Below are 22,653 nucleotides of genomic sequence, written 5' to 3' on the forward strand. Positions count from 1 at the left end.
TAATGTGCAATATATATGCATTCACAGCTAACTTCGTGTTTAAATACCTTGACCTTCCATGGAGCGCTTATTCAGCGTGGCTAAGCACGTTCTGAGAAATTCTCGCACCAGACTCAGTGACACCACTTTCGAAATGCTATTATTTTGCAAAATGAATAAAAATATTAATTAGCAAGTTATTTTCATTCATTTTCGAGTTTTATGCATTTATTTAAAACAAAAAATGTTGAATTTTGTTACTACGTTTTTCAATTTTCTTTTTGAACTCACTAATAATATATTTTTGTCTCAATACATTTTTTACTAAATACATTTTTACCTAGTACATTTTTTACTAAAATTATGTTTATGCCTGACCTTGTCAAACAACGCCCAGTCAAATCTCTAAGAACTTCAGAACTATTTGTGCTATTGAAAACTATTATAATTACTATTTTAACTCTTTAAAACTCGAAGGTATTAATTTAGCTGCTGATACTAAAATTCGTTTACAAATTTTAATTATTCCGTTAGGCAGAAATGTTCGGAAAATGATTTACTCGCATGACTTCAGCATTAGCCATTATTACAAATAAAATTGTAGACTGTTCTGTTTCAACTTATACTGCACATTCATTTATTTTTTACTAGCTCAAAGATCACAGAGCTATCTGAAACCCCGTACGTGTTTGCTTTGTTTATGTTTGTGCTTTTAAAGCGCGTTTCTATAGAGTAAAACAATTTTAAATCATAACTTTCAGAATTAAAAATAATTAAATAAATAACAACAATTTTGAGAAAACATTAAAGAACATAAGAATACTATTCAATAAAATCTTAGGTTACTTTGAATTTTTGATTTCCTAGAAATGTACTTTTAAATCGTTACTTTTTTAGTTTAGTACTTGTACTTTTACTTCTACTTTTTACTCGTTATTTTTTAAAATAAGAACTTTTTACTCGTTACTTTTCTTGAAAAATACCTGTACTTTTACTTGTTACTTTTTAAAAGTAACGCTGCCATATATGCACAAGAATAACGTTGTTCACCAGCGTGAACAAGACTGTGCTGTGTCGGATTACCTTTTATTGAGAAACTCTTATTACATATAACACAAGATTAAGGTTTCTCACCAGTGTGAACACGACTGTGTTGTGTCAGATTACCTTTTTGCGAGAAACTCTTATTACATATAACACAAGAATAAGGTTTCTCACCAGTGTGAACACGACTGTGCATAGCGAGTTTATCTCTTATTGAAAAACTCTTATTACAAATATCACAAGAATAAGGTTTCTCACCAGTGTGAACACGACTGTGTTGTTTTAACCTACCTCTTTTTGAAAAACTCTTATTACATATACTACAAGAAAAACATTTTTCCCCAGTGTGAACAAGACTGTGTTGTGTCAGATTACCTTTTTGCGAGAAACTCTTATTACATATAACACAAGAATAAGGTTTCTCACCAGTATGAACACGACTGTGTACAGTGAGATTATCTTTTGCTGAAAAACTCTTATTACAAATAACACAAGAATAAGGTTTCTCACCAGTGTGAACACGACTGTGTTTATTCAGTGTACCACTATCTGAAAAACTATTATTACATATAACACAAGAATAAGGTTTCTCACCAGTATGAACACGACTGTGTACAGTGAGATTATCTTTTATTGAAAAACTCTTATTACAAATATTACAAGAATAAGGTTTCTCACCAGTGTGAACACGACTGTGTTGATTCAAATTAGCTCTTATTGAAAAACTCTTATTACATACACTACAAGAAAAAAGTTTTTCACCAGTATGAAGATAACTGTGTATAGTCAGTGTACTTCTTCGTGAGAATCTCTTATAACATATATCACAAGAAAAAGGTTTCTCACCAGTATGAACATAACCATGTGCAGTAAGTGCATCTCTTCGTAAGAATCTCTTATTACATATAACACAAGAATGTAGTTTCTCACCAGTATGAACACGATTGTGTTGAGTCAATTCACCTTTTCTTAGAAAACTCTTATTACATACACTACAAGGATAAGGTTTCTCACCAGTATGAACACTAATGTGTATAGTCAGTGAACTTCTATCTGAAAAATTCTTCTTACATACACCACAAGAATAAGTTTTCTCACCAGTATGAACACGACAGTGTATAATCAGTGTACTTCTATCTGAAAAATTCTTCTTACATACACCACAAGAATAAGGTTTCTCACCAGTATGACCACGACTGTGTATAGTCAGTGTACCTCTGTCTGAAAAATTCTTATTACATACACTACAAGAATAAGGTTTCTCACCAGTATGAGTGCGGCTGTGTTTATTTAGATTACCTCTATGTAAAAAACTTTTATTACATATACAACAAGAATAAGCTTTTCTTACAGGATGAATAACACTATGTTCAATAAGTTTATTTTTCTGAGAAAAACTTTTTTCGCCCATGCTGCATGAACAAAGTATCTCAACTAAGAGCAGAAAAATGAGAACAATTTAATGAAAAATTCTGATTACATGTACTGCAAGAAATAAATTTCTAGCAATTATAAAAAAGTATTAACTATTGGTCACTCTTGTTTGCTTTATAAAATTATATGACATACACTACCAGAGTACTAAGCAACAACTTATTAACTACACTTGGAAGCTCAAGCACATAAACTACAAGCATTACATTTCTTTGCATGAAATTATTTGTGTGTTAGAACATCATTACCACAATGACACACATTACACAGACACTATTTGCTGGTAGTGTCCGGACAAAGAATGTTACTATCACATAAAATGATTTTGTCTTTAATAATTTTTCCTTCTGTCAGGAAGCATTTACACTGCATGAATAGGTTATTAATATAAATCATTCAGGAAACATATTCTGTTTACTGTCTGTCAGAAAATATTTTTTTTATAATTTCCATCCACATTTATTTTCCATGAATAAGATCTGCATGGAAATAATCCTTTTGAAAGCACTTTCTATATTTTTCCAATTACTATGAGAGCAATTTATTTTATTTTGGCAGGGTTTTTTGATAGGCAGGTTTATATAGTTGAGTATATATAAGAGAGTTTTATTACCCTTGAACGAATATATCTTTGATATTTAAATAAGACATTATGTAATGAATAAAGACAAAACAATTTACTAAAGCCTTCCGTTACACAAATGGGGTTAATAAATGTCTTCCTCAGTGTAGGGGAGATAGTCTGTTATAATTTAGTTCATCTCTGTAAACAATTTTTCCACAAACAATTGCGTAATTTCGAGGCAGTGGTATTATTAGTAGTGATGTGCGAAAAACGAACGAATCGATATTTCAATCAACTCCTTTCGTGATCGATTCATCAAGTTCGTTTTTGAAAAAGAATCGATTCTTCTTTCTTCTTTTTTTTTTTAACAATATTTTGCACTCTACACTTTATTAGCTTATTCAGAGTTAGTACTTTTTCTTACTAAACATCCTCATATGTATTTGACACCCCTTATGAAAAAATCGAGGTATAAATGAGGTATAAACGAGGTATATTTTAAAGGTATAAAGGAGGTTGTTGTTTAAATACATCGTAAAGGTTGAAAAGGGTGCAAATGAATACCTCAAAATCAACCTCAAATATACCTTAAATATACCTCCAGAGGTATATATGTNGCCTCAAAGTTTACGGCCGTATTATATAAAGTTTGAATCAATAACAATAGATCTACAGATTTATTTTGTTTCTGCTATAATCTAAAGACTTCTTTCTGCTATAATCTAAAGACTTCTTTTCTAGTTTTGGGGTAGGCAGTTAAGGATCTTGAAAACTGAGCAAAATTTCTGTATCTTGCTACTTTAAGGCAAGAGTGGCGCTAGACTTAGCCCGACAGGTGGTCAGCAATCCTTCGACAGGGGGGCTAAGATAATTTTGAAATTAAGCAATACTTTTTAATATAGGAATAATAATTAATATGATATAGACATATTTGTTCCGACAAAAATTTATCACGATTCAAAATTTACAAAGAAAAAATATAAAGGTGATATCTGAATAAATAAAAACTATATGCACATCCAGCATAAGATTCTACAGTGTTCTCAATTAAATATTATTCTACTCAAACAATGCACCTCAAAGAATAAAAAATTTATTCACAACTAGAAAAAATTCCAAAGATATACAAAGAGCAAATTAAAACCAGTTAAGATACTTTTGTAACAGAGATAATTTTTTTGAAAAATTAGTATAATTAAATAATAACTAGGTAGTTTAATTTTATTTTAATTTAAACATTAAATTTTTTAAAACTCTAGTATTTTGGAAACTAAATAACGCGTCATCTATATTAAAACAAAACTATAATTTGATTCACTTAAACATAATAGTTTTCTCCTTTACGCTTCAATTCCACTTGTTAAAAAAACTCAAGAATATTCTTTAATAATACTAACTCGATAAATAACTTATTAATAAATGAAATTTTAAAAAAAAAATTGTACAGGTTCTTGTTCGCATCTTGGAATTTGCATGATTAGCAGTTAAACACCGAAGTGAAGCATCAGTTGCTGCGGTCAGTAAATGGTCGAGAGAACACTTTGATCTCCCTGCTTAAGGACCAAGGGAGGTCGGTATCGCCCGTTCTCATTAAACTGTTCTACCGTGTAGTTTTGGAAGTTTATTCCTCTTTTTGGAAGTTTGTTGGTCTTCCTCTTTTTTTGTTCCCTCTCAGATCTGAGGAAAAAGGGTTGACCCTTTTCCGATAAATTTTATTTTTATAATCTGCTAATTTAATATTTTTCTTTTAACGTTTAGTAATATCATTTGCATTTATTAACTTTTTTTAATTACCTTAATAGATAAGGAGAAAGGTGTATTGGAAGTTTCTCTTCCTATCACTATGTTTGTTTCTCTTCCTCTATGTAATGAGACCTTAAATGCGACAACGCATTTTTACAGCGTTTTTAATTCTTTCCATACGTTTTTATTCCAATCCGATCAATAGAACAAAAGTTATTCAGGGTGATATGTTTTTTTTTCGCTCACTGCTTATACATTTGGCGAGATCTTAAACCTTGACGAGATCCTACCTTGAAGTAGCAAAAAAAACTGTAATTCCGACCATTTTTATAAGTATGTAACTGCTGTTGCCGAAACTGCACGAAGTATAAAATTAGCCGGAAATGAAGTCTTAAATATATCAGAAACATAATCAACTCACAGATCTATGGTTTCTAATGCAGCTTTAATATATGGCTTTACGTTTCTGAGAAATTGAATGCAAAAAGAGTTTAGGAAAAGCGTTGTTATAAAAGTTGGGAATGAAGTGCAATATGAATATTTTATGTTAACAGCCTCCTCGGTGTTGAGTTTTATTTCCGCATCTAGAATTTAGGGAAAGAATGCAAACGGGAGGAACATATTTGATATCTAATCAAGTGATATAATGTTTAGGGAGTAATGTTTTCCCTGAATCGAATGATATCTAATCCAAGATAATGTATCGTTTAATTAAGAAGTTGCTTAAGACTTATATAGAATCAAAGCATTTTATAACTCATACATATTTATGCACCATACATTGCTATTCAAGCAAGATAGGTATTTTTTTCAATGTATATTATAGCAATAGATAGAAACACTTCAGTTCAGTAATAGTTTATTTCGGTATTTTTTACACGCACATCTTTATTAAATATATAAAAGATGTGAGATATTATATATGATGAGTGATATTACATATAACTATATTTAACTATTAGTAAACTGAATTATTTCCAGCGATTAATTGAAAAACAATAATGAAATCCACACCTCACTTACTTGGATAGCAAAGGAAGACAGATAATTATGTATGAGTCAGAATTTGTTCTTCGTCTATATAAAATTTAAATAACTTCTCAATTATTGAGTATATCGACCTGGATATAGTGATTTCATTCGATTCTCCTTAAAGAAAAATTACACCAGAAACATGTTTTTTGCCTAAATAGAAGCGAATATATTTCCATCCTCCCCTTCAGTAAATTCTAGATACAAATTAAAGCTCTCATTGGAGGGAGTTGTTAACTTGAGATATTTATATTTGGCCTACATTTTTAAAAAAGAATTTGCAGCTTTTCCATTACTCTTTCGAAATTCGATTACTCAGATATGGGCCTCAAAGTTTACGGCCGTATTATATAAAGTTTGAATCAATAACAATAGATCTACAGATTTATTTTGTTTCTGCTATAATCTAAAGACTTCTTTTCTAGTTTTGGAGTAGGCAGTTAAGGATCTTGAAAACTGAGCAAAATTTCTGTATCTTGCTACTTTAAGGCAAGAGTGGCGCTAGACTTAGCCCGACAGGTGGTCAGCAATCCCTCGACAGGGGGGCTAAGATAATTTTGAAATTAAGCAATACTTTTTAATATAGGAATAATAATTAATATGATATAGACATATTTGTTCCGACAAAAATTTATCACGATTCAAAATTTACAAAGAAAAAATATAAAGGTGATATCTGAATAAATAAAAACTATATGCACATCCAGCATAAGATTCTACAGTGTTCTCAATTAAATATTATTCTACTCAAACAATGCACCTCAAAGAATAAAAAATTTATTCACAACTAGAAAAAATTCCAAAGATATACAAAGAGCAAATTAAAACCAGTTTAGATACTTTTGTAACAGATATAATTTTTTTGAAAAATTAGTATAATTAAATAATAACTAGGTAGTTTAATTTTATTTTAATTTAAACATTAAATTTTTTAAAATTCTAGTATTTTGGAAACTAAATAACGCGTCATCTATATTAAAACAAAACTATAATTTGATTCACTTAAACATAATAGTTTTCTCCTTTACGCTTCAATTCCACTTGTTAAGAAACTCAAGAATATTGTTTAATAATACTAACTCGATAAATAACTTATTAATAAATGAAATTTTAAAAAAAAAATTGTTCATTTGTAAATTATTTAAGATTGGGTAAAAAAATTTAATCAGGTGAATCGTTTAAGTCAACCAGAGATAAAAAAAATATGCTAAAATGATTTTTAAAAAATCCCAGTTTATTTGCAAGATGAAGCTATTTTGAAGTGATAAAAGATAAATGTTTTTTTAATTTTTCCATAAAAACTTAAATAGCTAATAAATAAATTTATGATTTTAAAAATTTAATCCCTAAGACCAAAAAAACCTATAGAAGTTATTTTTGTAGGAAGAACTATAACCTGTAATTTTAAAAGAAATAATTGACTGTGTATAGTTAAGATTTATAATATAACTAGGAGGCTCCACCCCCTGCCCGCTAACGCTCGCCAACTCCCGAGAATTGCTACGCAATCTTATGTGGTTCACGCCATGAACCATGGCTCGCTGCGCTCGCTCGCCAATGAACACAATGTTCTTGCACAAAGACATAGTATATTATCATCAAAGAAATAGTATTGTACTTATGTAGAAGAATTCTATCAATGTTCCTATTGGCTTTTAAAAAAAGTATATTAGCTCTTTAGATTGTACATGGTGAAAAAATCAAAACATTAGCTAAATGAGAAACATTAGCAAAATAAATTATCAAATATTGCAGTTACTCATCTAAACTCAACTAAATGTGTATAATAAATTAGTTAATGCTAGAAATTCTGAAAGTTTTAGAAATTTTTTTTATTCTTTAAAAATATAAACTTTAAACCCTAACTTTTCCTTGTGAGATAATAACCCTCAAAAAGTCTTTCATTTTCAAGAACACAAAAATTTGTTTTATCGCCAAATGAAATATTTTTTGGTGATCAGCATTATTGAAATCAATTTCTATATTAATTAACATTTGTGATAAAGTACATAACATTTTAGAACAAAATAAGGATGTTTTACACACAATAAATTTAAATGCATGGCTGTTAGCATTACCCGAGAAATACCACGTGGAGGTCGCCATGCTGCATTTTTAATCGGGGAGTTTTGATTTTGGCAGTTCCCCTTGCCTACTGCCAATAGAAGTTTCAATTAAATTTTTTCCAAAAACCCTTTTTTTTTGTGTAAAGCTCTAAGAAATTAACACTAAGCATTTAGAATTTCTTTGAAAACACAATTATAGATTTGGCATCTTGGAGCAATTACTGAAAGGCTGTCAAATGATTTAACTCTTGACAGGCCAACATAAAGTTGTCCATGACTAAAAACTTGTTTAGTCAATACTAAACTGATTATCTCAAAAGTCTGACCTTGTGACTTATTTATAGTCACGGAGAAGGCCAGCCTAATAGGAAATTGTTTTCTCTTAAAAGAAAACGGCATGTTGTTATCAAAGAGGAATGAAAAATGTACCTGCTTCATCATCATCAATCAGTCTAGCTTTAATTAAATTACGCTGCAAGTTTGTAACAATTAATCTAGTGCCATTGCAGAGTCCTTTAGATGGCATTAAATTTTATTATCATGTGTTTAGGGCATGAATCTGAATTGAACAACCTGACAATGCTCACTCTGGTTATTGTTTCCGTTTTTAAAAGCGCTATATGTTGAGCCACCTGAGCTAGATTTGGCATGTGGCATTTTTTGCAGCAATCATTCGTCGATTTTCTAACGTTGCAATTCGGGGTGTTGTAATGAGGCTTTTTTTTTTTGGTGCCGTGTAAGAGAAATATATATATAGGTATTTTTGGTTCCCTAGTGTAATTTAAATTGAATTTTTGGGTATCTTTGGTCAAATATATCGACTATTTTATCTAAATTAATTTTCTTGCTTCGCCTTGAATATATTCCTAACAATATTAGATTGTAGAATCTTTTTTTGAGCATGCTAGTCCTCATGTAATTTTTAATGATTCTCATTGTGCTAAAACTCCGTTCATAGGAACAAGTAGAAATCGGAAACGTGCTTGCTATTTTTGTAGTTCTGCTTAGCTCAAAAAAGGCGTCAATTACAGATGAAATGTAGCTCGTGAATTCCAACAAGGACTTTGGTTTTTCTGACTCATTCTTTCGCTTCATGATTCTGTGCATATTGCGTAGCTCTAAACGCAAATCTTCTTTATTGTATTCATAAATCTCTCCCAAAGATAAAATATGATCTTCTTGCAAAAATGTTGCAGTCCCAGGCACAAAAGCTTTTATTCCTAGCATCAATGTTTTGTTTTCTTTAAAGAAACGCCGCTCAATTTCGGCAAGAGTATTGTCAATGACTGAATAAATAATTCTGAGAAAAAGAAGGAAACGATAAACATATTATTAATCCAAGAAAATCGAAAAACTATTTTAATCATTTTTAACTCAACAAAACTTATACGGTAGTTTTCAAACGTGTCTACTTCATTTTTTTCTATGGGTGACTCAACTAAGTATATAACAAACAAACAAAGTTCCTGCAATGCAGCTTCATTTCAAGACCATTATAAAAAAATGAATATTACGAAAAATGTTAAATGGATAAAACTTTAGTTAAAATATGAAATTAAAAAATATTAAAGTATGAAGCATTATTTTTACTTTTTATATTTGCGAAGGAATTTAAGGCTTTTTTGTAAATGTTTAAATATTTGATTTCTTTAATAAAAAATTACATAAGTAGTTTAAGATTTAATCAGGGCTAAGAAATTTTGGTATTAATACGTTACAATTAATGCGTTCGCTATTTCTTTATACTTTATATTAAATTTTAAGAAAAAACTATTATTAGCTATTTGTGGAATAAATTTCGAACAATACTTTACATCGATAGTCATATTTAATACTGATAGAATCTAGTAACTGAAGTATAAAACGCATGAAGAATAATAACAGTGCTCAAATGAAAAACTGTATTACCCTAATAACTTATGAATTAATGAACGGGTTTTTCCGTACTAGCCTTCAATATTAATGGTAGGAGGACGTGGCCTTAAATATGAATCAGTACAACCAATATTATAAGATAAGAAATTAGATACAAAACTGCAATATGATAAATAATGTCCCATTAGTTATCATATTGCAGTCATATCAAATTAGTCATGTCAGGAGAGTAGTGTAAAGTTCCTTTATAGTAATAGCTTCGAAATAATAGCTCAATAATAGTGATGATAATATTTCAATCTCGTCATATCTCAAGAACGTTTTGCGTTTTGATGGAATCGAAAACATTTTCATACAATTGCAAAAATTCGCTTTTCCAAAGGTAATGCCATTCAAAAAATATAGTTTTAAATAGTTATAAAATATTTTATGTTTTTTATATTTTTATTTATTATATGCGTTGGAAAAATTTTGAATCGCGATTTTTGAAATCCCCGTGTAGTAAATGGAGACTGATGCACGTCTGTCGAGTCACAATGTCCTCCATGTTCCTATAGCAAATCATTGCCTCTCGGGGTACTTATCCAGGAGTTTCATTGTCTTCTGGATTGGTTCAAAATTACAAGGCTACGGAGTTGAACATTAGTAGTAGTTACCCCGAAAATTAGGTCGGCTGTTCAACGACGGATAGAATAAAATAAAATAGCAAGATATTCAAATTTTCATATAATTTTGTGGAAGGTAATTTTGAATTGTAAAATACAAAATTTGAATAAAATCGGTTGAATAATTAAAAATAAATAAAATTTTAAGCAAATCGACTGTTTTGAAATTTGATAACTCAGAAACTAATCGATCGATTGCTCTGAAAGTTTGTATTTTGAAATTAAAAAGATGTAAAAATATGTAGAACATACAATTCAATATATTTTACTATTATTTAATAAACTAGTACAAAATAACAAATAATTATTTAAGATTATTTTTGCTTAAAAATTGGCGCATAAATTTTTATATGTAATTTTATGCAAACATTTTTCAATACTGAAATTTTTTAAACTGAATAAACTGAAATTTTTTTATTTTATTCTTATACTTTCATTTTGCTTGAAAATTTCACAAAGCAATTATGTGATCCCATAAACCATTGATAAACACATTACATAAAAAAGAATTTGTATAGAAGAGGACCTGCGTCTCTTTCTGTCCCTCAGGCTTTTGTCAGTTATTTCCACAGCGAATTCCAAGAAAATGAAGACGTGTGTGTTATTAGGCATTTGTAAATGAATTTTTGACAGTATTTAGAAAAAAATGTGACCAGACTATTTTCCCGATGGAGGGGGCTGGCCATGCTCGACAGGGGTGAAATTGATCCCCTACTGAAGCCGCCCTTGCTTTAAGGCCAAATGTTTACCACACAAATACTTATTTTTTTTTTTAAAAAGTATTACATTTTAGTATGCCTTCACAGAAATATATGTATTTTAATGCAAGGTCCACTGAATATATCTATGTCTTAATTGTTTTTGCGGAAGTAGTAGAGCATAAAAATAATGATCACTACCCTGTTTCTCTCATTTGACAAAAAGTATTAACGTATAATAATATTTATTATACGTTAATAAATATTATTATATGAGAGGAGATGTTTTGGAAACTTGTTTCCCTTTCTTTGTTTGTCTCAGACCCTTTTCCGATAACTTTTATTTTTACAATCCTGGAAGGTTAACATTTTTCTTTTAACGTTTATTAATATCATTTGCATTCATTAATTTTTTTTTATAAAGTTTTCATTCCATTGCTTTTGTGTGGCTAACAATGAAAATTTAGAGCCCTTTCCGACTAGCTCGAATACTCCGTGCCCAAATAAAATCATAGCAACCGAGAAATAAGGCCTTTGAGAACACCAAGATCTTTTTGTGAAATCACAAACAGTAGTTTTTAATTGAGTAGCCATCAATAATTCAATTTAAAATATTCGTTTTCGCTGACTTCATAATAAGCTTCTTAATTAGATAATAAAGGAATTCGAATTTCAGAATTACAATGTTTATTGTTTGTTAGCAGATATATTATAATATAAAATTAGCAAAACATTCTTACTTTTGTAAAACTTATGGTCGTGGAATAAAACAGATTTAAACATCGTTTTGTTAATTACATGAATTAAGACCAAATATAAAACTATCCTGAAAAATAAATTTCCTGATATCAATAATGAGCTGAAACTTTTACTTAAAAGAAGTAGTAAAAGAAATAGTTTAGTTTTATTTCTAAACGAAGGAAAATTTAATAACTATGTTGTTTGGCACTTAAAGCCCATTTATTCTTGATGATTGTAGAGTATAATCTGATTTAAATTTCATAAATATTTTACCCGAATTCCTGTGCATTCAATGATAATAATAAAAAATAGGAATTTAGGTCATTTAAATTCCTTTTAGGTAGAAATTTTAAATTAGTTTTTATGAAACTGGTTGTTCATACCTCATATAGCATGACTCTTTTTTACACTGATAAATTGCTTTAGTGTATCTTGTGATGAAGTCGTAAATGATTTTTTATGACATAAAAATTTATTATTTGATTTCATAATTTTAATCACATTAACCAAATATAGGCATAAGTATTGAAAAATAATTTATTACTTATACTAAATTTTCAAATAATTCCCAACACTCTGAAAAAATTCTTTTCTCTATCTGTATTATTTATAAAGTTTTAAGTGGTTTTTGGAAGAAACAAAAAAGCTGCGTAGTATTTGCCAGCAAAAACAAGTTTTTCATATGCATACTTTTTTTTATGCCTACATGTTATTTTAATCCCTAGGGAATTTTTTTATGTTGAAGATAGAACTTTAAGATAATTTTTTTCACAATCAACCTAAAATAAGTGCTTCGAATAAACGTTTTGAACATTATTAAAAGATTGTTATTTATGTGCGTGTATTCGATATTTTTATCTTTTTTTTTTCTTTTCAATGGAAGACTAAAAAATTATTATACATTTTTTAAAAAATCTGAGCCATATTATTAAATTTTGAAAATTAATTGATTTTTATAAAAATGTGCACGTCATGCAACTGAAAAGATGGTACTATTAATTTTATTTGAAAATAAAATATTTGTTCTGAGAATACTTTGGCCCCTTAATCATTGACGTGTTAAAATTACATTTGCAATTTTTTAGTTTTGGATGAGTTCTGGAACTTCATTCATACGATTTTTTTTTATAAAATCTTTTTATGAAATACATTGCAAAAACATCAGAAAGTCTTACATGTTTCTTTTATTGAGTGATAACAAGATACATAATATTAAGTTATTATAATAAATGAACTGAAAATTTACCATTTAAAAATATTAAATACCAGTAAATTAGCAAAAATATTTTACTTCACTCATAAAAGATTTGAACTATCTATCATAGTCTTCTCGTCATACAAATCTGCATTTCCGAGAATAACGTCACAAAGTTACTGAGAGGCCTCGACTCTCGGTTGCTATGAGAAAATACAAACTTAAATCGTCACCTGATGAATGGTAGAACATTTATCACCATTTTATCGCAAAATTGAGTTTACCGTCAATCAAAATTCCGACCATTTCAAATCTAGCTAAAGTACTTAAAAAACTACGAGTTCTGACCTGAATGACTTATGCAAGTTTGCATCGAATTGTATACAGATACAGTGAAACTTCCGTTAAGCTGACATTCATGGGACCAAAAAATTTGTCCGTTTACGGGAAGGATACCATAATAACGAAATTTAACACCGTAAATTGTTTTTAGAATATTCTCAAAGATGTAGAAATAATTAAATAATATCTACAAGGATACTGTAAATATCTACAAGAATATTTATTTAAACAATAAGAAAGATAAAAAAGAATATATAAAGAAGTTTGATATAAATACATAATTCTGGATGTAACTACAGATAAATAAATATAATTTTCCTACTAGCATAGATACTTAAGTTAGACATATGATACCAAATAGGAGCGTACTGTCCTCAGTCCGTTTCAATTATTAGGTTCACATCCCCTTACACTTACTTATCACTTGATAGAGAACATGGTTAATACCTTCTTGGAAAATAAACCTCCCATGATTCACAGAAAAAAAAGTAATGCATACCTGTAAGTCATGAGGACCTATGGAGATGATTATTCACAATTGATCAGCTATCAAGTGTCTGAATAAATGTTTCATTTATATAAACACCTCAAAGATTATACTTCTGTTCTCTTTTTTTTACCCCAGTTGTGTTAAATACAGTCTTCAAATTGATAAGAAAATTAAAGAAATTTTCAATGGGGAAGAAGCATTGAGAGAAGTCATTTCAACTTGAGGGGTCTCATAACCTGTGTGGTCCAGATGAAAAGATCAAAAGATGCCGATGTCAGAATTATTTCAGGAGTGCAGTACCATTTTCTCTCCTTTCTTTACAAAGATAAGGCAAGGTGACAGGAGAAAGATTGATTTTTCGGTGGTGAAATAGCTTAACAATATTTTTAGTTATGGATAAGGCAAAAAGTTTTATTTACATGCTTTAAAAATGGTGAAAAGTTGCATTATTTTATCTTACAATTTATTTAGAAAAAGTAGTGTCCGGTTTGTAGAGATAAAAAACAACGTTTCAGGATCAAAATGACTGTCCGCGTCCGGTTACGGGAGTGTTCGCTTTGCGGAAAATGTACGTAATGGTTTGTTCATAGAAGATTCCCGGGGAATTAAAAATATGTCCGTATTGAGAGGCGTCCGTTTTGCAGGAGTGTCCATAACAGGAGGTTTCACTGTATATGTAAATGATCAAGGGAGCAATACCGTGCACTCAGAGTGGGAGTAGTTTCTGTGGTATTTCGGTAACAACCATACTCCGACTGCCCCAAGAAAAACAAAAATAAATCTTAATAAATACTTTTTAAAAATAAAACTTCAAAAAAAAAAAAGAAGCTCGGGTTAAAGTACATAAACAAAAAATGGCCCTTCCAGTACGTCAAATTTCAAGTGGGTCATTGCATTCCTTCGGCGCACACGATACTTTTTGAGACAAGTTTAACAGTTAATAATTTCAAACTAATAATCGAATGTCATTTATTTTTAATTCTTTATACCCCGTATGTATTTTTCAACATAGTGTAATTTGAAAATTATAAGTCTTATAATTTCTGTGCAGCAGAACTAAGTTGAACACTTAAAACTACAGCGGTCTGTATAATCTTTTTTAATATAGTGAGATATTTTCGATAGCCAAGCAACATTTTTAAATGCTCTTGTAAATAACACAAATTGTAGTTATATAATTAACAATAAAAAAATTACGATAGTTTGCTCTTGATGTATTGAAAATGGAATTGAACAAATAAGGGCCCCAGTAACTTCAATAGCTCAGGAACCCGCTAAGCTTAAATTCGGTTCTATAGGGTTGTTAGAATTGTATTCAGATTTGTAACCCTTCAAGCTTATTCCACTACCTACAATAATGGAAAAAATACTTTCGGTTTTTAACATTTTTATAAATTTCTCACGAAACACTTAAGTTAATTCTATAATTTCAGATAATTTTAGGTAATGCAATATCTTATATATAAGATATAGGGGAGAGTCGGGTATCAACGCCCACTTAAGGAGTATTGCTTATATTTCTGTATAATATTAAGTAATAATCAATATTTTTGTATGTTTCTATTGTTTTATCATCTAATTAAATAATGCAAAAAGTATAAACCAAAAAAAGAATAGTTTAACTTTAAAAAATAGCAATTTAAAAAAACATGTTTTTCAACTTTTTTCAAAATGTGTCAGGTAGCCCAGCCAAGTTACAAAAATTATGTTTTTTGACTGTTTTTTCAGGTGAAAGTGACCAATGTATTGACAATAGATAAACCTCATTTATCATTTTTATCACAAAATTATTTTATTTATTATATTAAAATTATTTTACTCTTCAAAACTATTGTTTATCATGTTACCAGCTGCATAAATACTTGAAACTTGGAAAATAATATTTTTTTAATATAACAATTAATGTCCGATGGCCCATTGACTTGAAAAAGTATTCTATACATATGAAATTGAGATTGGGCGGGGGTACATGATACTCCCCTACTTATCAATAAATTTTACAGCTTTCAGGGAGTTGAAAGGCTGGCAATAAATTGCAAACGGAAACGAATATTTTTGATAACACTGTACTAGAAAATACAGCAATACGTTTGTAACTTGCAACAATTAATTTGGTGGTTATTAATATTGCATGAAAATTTCGTAAACCTAGCTGAAATATTTATAAAAATATAGTCATATTTATAAAATTTTTTTTATTTATTTTGTCTTCATTGGCTATAACACTTATTTGAATATCTTCAAAATTCACAATGTTTCTTGAAATATTCTAAACAGTACTTGTATTTCTAAAAGAAAACTCTAAATGATGATGGATTTTCAACAAATTTCACTTTGCGTTATAAGACGAAATTAAACAACAAATGATACTTTATAACAGTCACCTGTACACCGAAATGTGATGGTATACTTTTATGGAGGATGATGCCCAGAATACTGATGTCATTTTAAATAAATCTCATTTAATAGTACAGAATAAAATTTTTGGAAAACCCATTATCATTCAAAGCTTTCTATGAAAAAATACAAAAACTGATCAGAAATTTGCTAAAAGCTTTTTAAATACTCAAGATATTCGAATCGGTCTTTTTCATTAGTCACTAACTAGGATTCACACAAGACATTACATTAAAAAAAAATTTAACGTTACTTTTTGTCTGCGCATGTGAATTATGAAAGAACTACTTTAAAAACTTCTTTTGTATTTTAAACAAATCTTATTTTAAACTCTAAAATAATAATTTTGTTATCAATTGAAACTCGTTCTGAAAATACTGTTGAATATTTTAGAAGTTATAACCAAAAAGTGCACAAATTTTTTTTTATAGAAATGTTTATACTTCTATAAATATTTAAGCTAGGTTTTATCAAATTTAATTCACATGTCATGGGGTGATCAAAAATATTTGTTTTCAGTCGTAAATTATTGCCTGTCCCTTCAACCAGTGAAAGCTTTGAATTTTACTGATAAGTATGAGAAATTGCATGAGATAAACACCTCTAAACTACAAAATAATCATTCCGGTATATTTTCAGAAATTTAAAAAAAATACAAAAACAGAAAGTGTCTCTTCCATTATAGGGTATTGGAAGAGACACTTTCATATTATAGGGTAATGTATGTTGTACAAAATAATTTTAAAATGTGATCTAGCTGGCAACTAAAGGCTGCTAGTACTCAATACTTTTGATAATTATACTGAGAACTATGGTAATTTAAGTGATTTATAATTATTTTTCAATGAATAAAGATTGAAAATAATTATTCAACAAATGGAAAAGCAAAAGTTAAATTTTCTAGCATATACCTGCTAAACCTAAAATGATTAATAATAGCAGTTAGTAACTGTTGTCACAGGTTACTACATATATTGAATGTTTAAGTCCGCCACTAGATGTGACAATTAGCTATACTTGTTTAAAATACAATACTCACCCGAGTACAACAGATTGATTATTCAATTTTTCATAATGCTTTTCGTATAATCCACAATCTACAATAAATCACACCATAATAAATGTGACTGTGAACAACAAGAATGCTACTTTATGAAAATATTTCAATACATACAAAATAAAATTATATTATTCAGCCTTAAAAATTTAACTTTTTTCATAATGCTGAGCATTCTTATTTGACATAGAGTACAAGACTCACACTATAATGAACATGACTATCAGCAACAAAAAACTATCCATTTTGTAACGATATTTTATTACATACTCAACAAAAGCTAGGTTATTCAACGTTAGAAATGTGATTGGCAAAAAAAGCTGAACATCCACACTTTACATAAAATATGAGGGTTAATCACTTCACATGAACATCATTATAATTGCTACAACACTAATTTGTTTTCAAAAAATTCTTAAAAAATAAGAAATAAATTTTATAGAATGTGTGTTACAAACTTTTAAAACTTATTTCATTAACAAACTGGCAAATGAAATTCTAAAGTAAAGGCATTTTATTTTAATTGAATGTAAACAAAAAAAATTGAAATATTTTGTAAAAAATATCGAAATTGTACTAAAAATAATAAATTTTAAAAGACATCTGACAATTTTTCGAAACTTTACTTCTGTATCTACTATGTCATAATACACAGTATAAGTATAGAATTAAATAAAGTGCCTTTTATTTTAACCGTATATAGAAAAAGTAGAAATATTTATAACAAAATATTGAAAATGTGCTGAACCATTATAAGAAAAGAACTACAAATTAATATCTCACACTTATACATGAAGACGTTACAACAAAAAAGTTATTTAAGGAATATTTATGAACTGGGCAGCTATTTAAAATGGCACATTAAAAACATTTGCATATTTATTTATTAAACTTAATTATTTTGGACTTTGAGGTGCATTGTTTCTTAATAAACTTAATTAGTTTTTGGAATTAAAAAAAAAAGTGAATTATGATTTACTAATTTTGATTATTTTTTAACAGTTTGAGTAATCTTTTGCATTCTTCATAAGTTTGATAGAATATAGGTTCAAAAACGTTAAAATGCAATTTAAAAAATGTATGATAAGTAAAACTTTCTGACTGTCATAATAATGAATGTTTTCAATGACTGTCATAATATTTATTAAAGCAATATTTTTGTTTACATTAAAATGAGATTTCGAAAATAGTGAACAAGTGGAAAATCTATGGATTGAAAAACAAGAAATAGATTTTATGAAACAATCTTAACCACTTTCTCTAAGGCTTTCATGATTGCAATAAAACCAAATTTACTTTTAACAACTTAAATCTTCTCCCCTTTAATTATAATGTAAAATATTTTGTTATAATTAGGGGCTGTTAAATTTTGTTTTGTAACTAATTGGAATTCAAAATAATAGGCAAAAAATATAAAAAATTTTAATTATACAATGTGTGCTACAAAGGATTCATTAAGTAAATAAAACTGCATGATATTTTCATATAAAATTGCATTTGAAATTTTTCTGGAAAAATACCGAATATTACCTTCAACTTAGGACACTAATGGTGAGAGAATAAATAACAATTTATGATTTTGACCAGTATAACTGGTGGTTAAGTAATGTTATCCAGCATCCAAGTTCCAATAAAATATGTTTGTAAAGCTTTTTTTTTTTTAAATTTAAATTCTTAACTTTTCTACATTAAAGTTTATTTTAAAGGCATTGCTTATGAATAAATACAAAATAGAATGACTGTCTAGAAAAGACATTGCTCAGTCATTTTAATACACAGTAAAAATCTATTCTTACACATGCTGCAACAATTCATAACTTACACCAGTACGAGTCGGAATATGGTTAGTAAGTTAAAGGAAAATCTCTTTGGACATATACGACGAGAATGTTTCTCACCAGGATCAATAAATCTATAATTAGCAATGTTTTCACTACAGGGCATTTCTCGCACATTTTATTCATTTCTCAGATTAAAAAATGATTAACACGAAGAATTCGCACACTCTATTAATCAATTTTAAAATGCACAAATCTCTCGAATTTCGGAAAACGATTTCTTATTCCGCCATTCCGAAAAAGACGTGAAAACAGCTACGACAAGTGTTGAAAAAAAAATTTGTCCTTTATAATAAGTTGTTTGCACCGACAATTTACAGCAATTTGTAAAAGTTGAAGTCTGTGAAAACTAAGCTGGAAGACCTTACAAGAAGTAAGAACATGGAAATAACTTCAACGAACTTCACTATTCTAAAACAGAAATAATTGAGAAGCCTATGCTGGCAGATGTAGAGGATAGGAAAGTGTGTGCACAATGCTACAAATTTAATTAGTCATTCCGAATAGTTCAGCATCTGTTGCAAGGTCATTTACCACCCAAAACCGAATTAAAACAAAATATTGTAACAGATTGACTGATGAGCATTTGGGCAACCCAATGAGAATTGAGAATTGCTGATGAAAAAGTAGATATAGAACATTTTCCATATGATGATGCAGCAAAAATATTCAATGGTTTGGAAATTAGAAGATGTTAAAAATGTATTATAATTAAAGAAATATTCCTTTTTTTATTCTTTTCTTTATTAGAAATATTTGTGTTATTTTTTTGAAATCTCACTCTGTTTTTCAGAAAGGGTGAGAAATTCTCCCCCATTTTTTTTCTGTAATGAAAACACTGGATTAGTAAGATTATTTCTTGTTGAGAAACACTTATTGCATATATTACTAGAATAACATACCTCACAAGTATGAACTCTAATGGTAATGTAAACATTTAGATCAGTATTATTGGAAACTCTTTCAAAATATACTTCTAAAATATGGTGTATCATTTTTCTGAAAAAGATTATGTTAAGTAAGAGAACATTTTTGAGATAAAAACTCTTATTACATTATGCTACAACAAAAAGGTTTTCTCACCAATGTGAATACAAACAGAAATCAGCCTTTTGAAAAGAACTCTTTTTACATATACTACAAAATGAAGTTTTTCATAGGTATGAATACAAGTGCAATTACCTGGACAGTCCTTATGTAACATATTATCTTTACAAATACAAGAATATAGCTTCTAAACAGCGTGAGCAAGAATGTGTTTAGTCAGACTACTTTTTTGTGAAAAACTCTTATTACATACAACACAAGAATAAGGTTTCTCACCAGTATGAACACGACTGTGTATAGTGAGACGAGATCTATCTGAAAATCTCTTATTACATATAACACAAGAATAAGGTTCCTCACCAGTGTGAACACGACTATGTTCAGTCAAATAACCTCTTTTTGAAAAACGCTTATTACATATACTACAAGAAAAAGGTTTTTCCCCAGTATGAACTCGACTGTGTGCAGTCAGTAAACCAGTTTTTGAGAAACTCTTATTACATATATCACAAGAAAAAGGTTTTTCCCCAGTATGAACACGACTATGGGCAGTAAGTGTTTCTCTTTGTGTAAATCTTTTATTACATACATTACAAGAATAAGGTTTCTCACCAGTATGAACACGACTGTGTCTAGTCAGTTTACCACTTCCTGAAAAACTCTTATTACATATACTACAAGAAAAGTTTCTCACAAAACGTTTCTCACCAGTATGCACACGACGGTGTTCAGTCATATTACAGCTTTTTGAAAAACTCTTATTACATATACTACATGAAAAAGGTTTCTCCCCAGTATGAACACGTTCGTGCCCAGTAAGTGTATCTTTTCGCGAGAAATTCATATTACATACACTACAAGAATACGGTTTCTCACCAGTATGAACACGACCGTGTATAGTCAGTGCACCTCTCTCTGAAAAACTCTTATTACAAATACTACAAGAAAAAGGTTTCTCCCCAGTATGAGCACGCCTGTGTATAGTCAGCATACCTCTTCGTGAAAAACTCTTATTGCATATACTACAAGAAAATGGTTTCTCACCAGTATGAACACGTTGGTGGCCAGTCAGTGTACTTCTATTTGAAAAATTCTTATTACATACACTACAACGATAAGGTTTCTCGCCAGTGTGAACATGACTGTGTTCAGTAAGTGCATCTCTTCGTGAGAATCTCTTAGTACATACACTACAAGAATACGGTTTATCACCAGTATGAGTACGAAAGTGTGAAGTTAGATTACCTGTACACGAAAAACTTTTATTGCATATACTACAAGAATAAGCTTTTCTTACAGGATGAATAACACTATGTTCAATAAGCTTACTTTCCTGAGAAAAACATTTTTCGCCCATGCTGCATGAGCTAAGTATCTCAACTAAAAGCAGAAAAATTTCAACAATTTAATAAAAAATTCTGATTACATGTACTGCAAGAAATAAATTTCTAGCTAATATAAAAAAGTATTAACTATTGGCCACTCTTGTTTGTTTTAGAAAACTATATCACATACACTGCCAGTGTACTAAGAAACTACTTATTACACTTGGAAACTCAAAAGCACATAAACTACAAACATTAAATTTCTTTGTATGAAATTACTTGTGCGTTAGAACATCATTACCACTATGACACACATTACACAGACACTATTTGCTGGTAGTGTTCTAACATAGAATGTTACTGTCACATAAAATTATATTGTCTTCAATAATTCTTCCTTCTGTCAGGAAGCATTTAACACACACTGCATGAATAGTTTAATAATAATATAAACCATTCAGGAAACATATTCTGCTTACTGTCTGCTCCAAAGAAAATAATTTTTTTTTTATCATTTCCATCCACATTTATTTTTCGTATTAGGATAATATATGAATAAAATCTGCATGGAAGTAACCTTTTAAAAGCACTCTCTATATTTTTTCCATTACAATGAAAGCAATTTACTTTATATTGGCAGGGTTTTATAATATGCAGGTTTATATAGTTGAGTATACGTAAGAGAGTTTTATTACCTCTCCTACCCTTGAACGAATATGTCTTTGAAATTTAAATAGGACATTCCGTAATGGATAAAGACTAAACAATTTAATAAAGCCTTCCGTTACACAAATAGGGTTAATAAAAGTCTTCCTCAGTTTAAGTGAGATAGTCTGTTATAACTTAGTTCATCTCAGTAAAGAATTATTTCACAAGTTAAAGTTATTTACGTTATTGGTTGCTTATTTCTACTCATCTGATCTCCAGGAAATTGGAATAGCTTATGACTAGTGAACATAAGCTTATTACCTTCTTAAAAGAGCATTCTTACTGTATTGCAGAAAATCGCATATACGATTTCGAAGATGATACAAAGTACCTGATTTGGAAATTTTTCGCTAGTTTATATCTGTCACAAAAGAGCAGGTTCTTGTTCGCTTGGCCAAAGAATACCTAAGGA

The 22,653-nt window shown here is 29.2% G+C and overlaps 1 protein-coding gene across 1 annotated transcript; it reads right to left on the bottom strand.

Annotated features, from left to right (window-relative positions):
* Positions 1–252: 252 nt before the first annotated feature.
* Positions 253–22,653, bottom strand: LOC122272573 (zinc finger protein 850-like). Its single transcript, XM_043056410.2, has 2 exons — positions 20,434–22,653; positions 253–2,322 (listed from the first exon to the last, which is right to left on the bottom strand). Exons 1-2 carry the CDS (start codon positions 21,563–21,565, stop codon positions 1,100–1,102), a joined length of 2,355 nt encoding a protein of 784 aa, XP_042912344.2. The 5' UTR covers positions 21,566–22,653; the 3' UTR covers positions 253–1,099.

This window comes from Parasteatoda tepidariorum, chromosome 3 (assembly GCF_043381705.1).
Source record: "Parasteatoda tepidariorum isolate YZ-2023 chromosome 3, CAS_Ptep_4.0, whole genome shotgun sequence".
In the NCBI taxonomy this organism is placed as follows: domain Eukaryota; kingdom Metazoa; phylum Arthropoda; class Arachnida; order Araneae; family Theridiidae; genus Parasteatoda; species Parasteatoda tepidariorum.

Excerpts from the sequence above, each read along its gene's own strand:
- LOC122272573 (XM_043056410.2), bottom strand. The coding sequence starts at position 21,565 with ATGGGCGAAAAATGTTTTTCTCAGGAAAGTAAGCTTATTGAACATAGT. Across the intron at positions 2,323-20,433 it reads TAAGAGTTTTTCACAAAAAA|GTAATCTAAATAAACACAGC; the intron begins GTAGTCTGACTA and ends TTTTACATAGAG.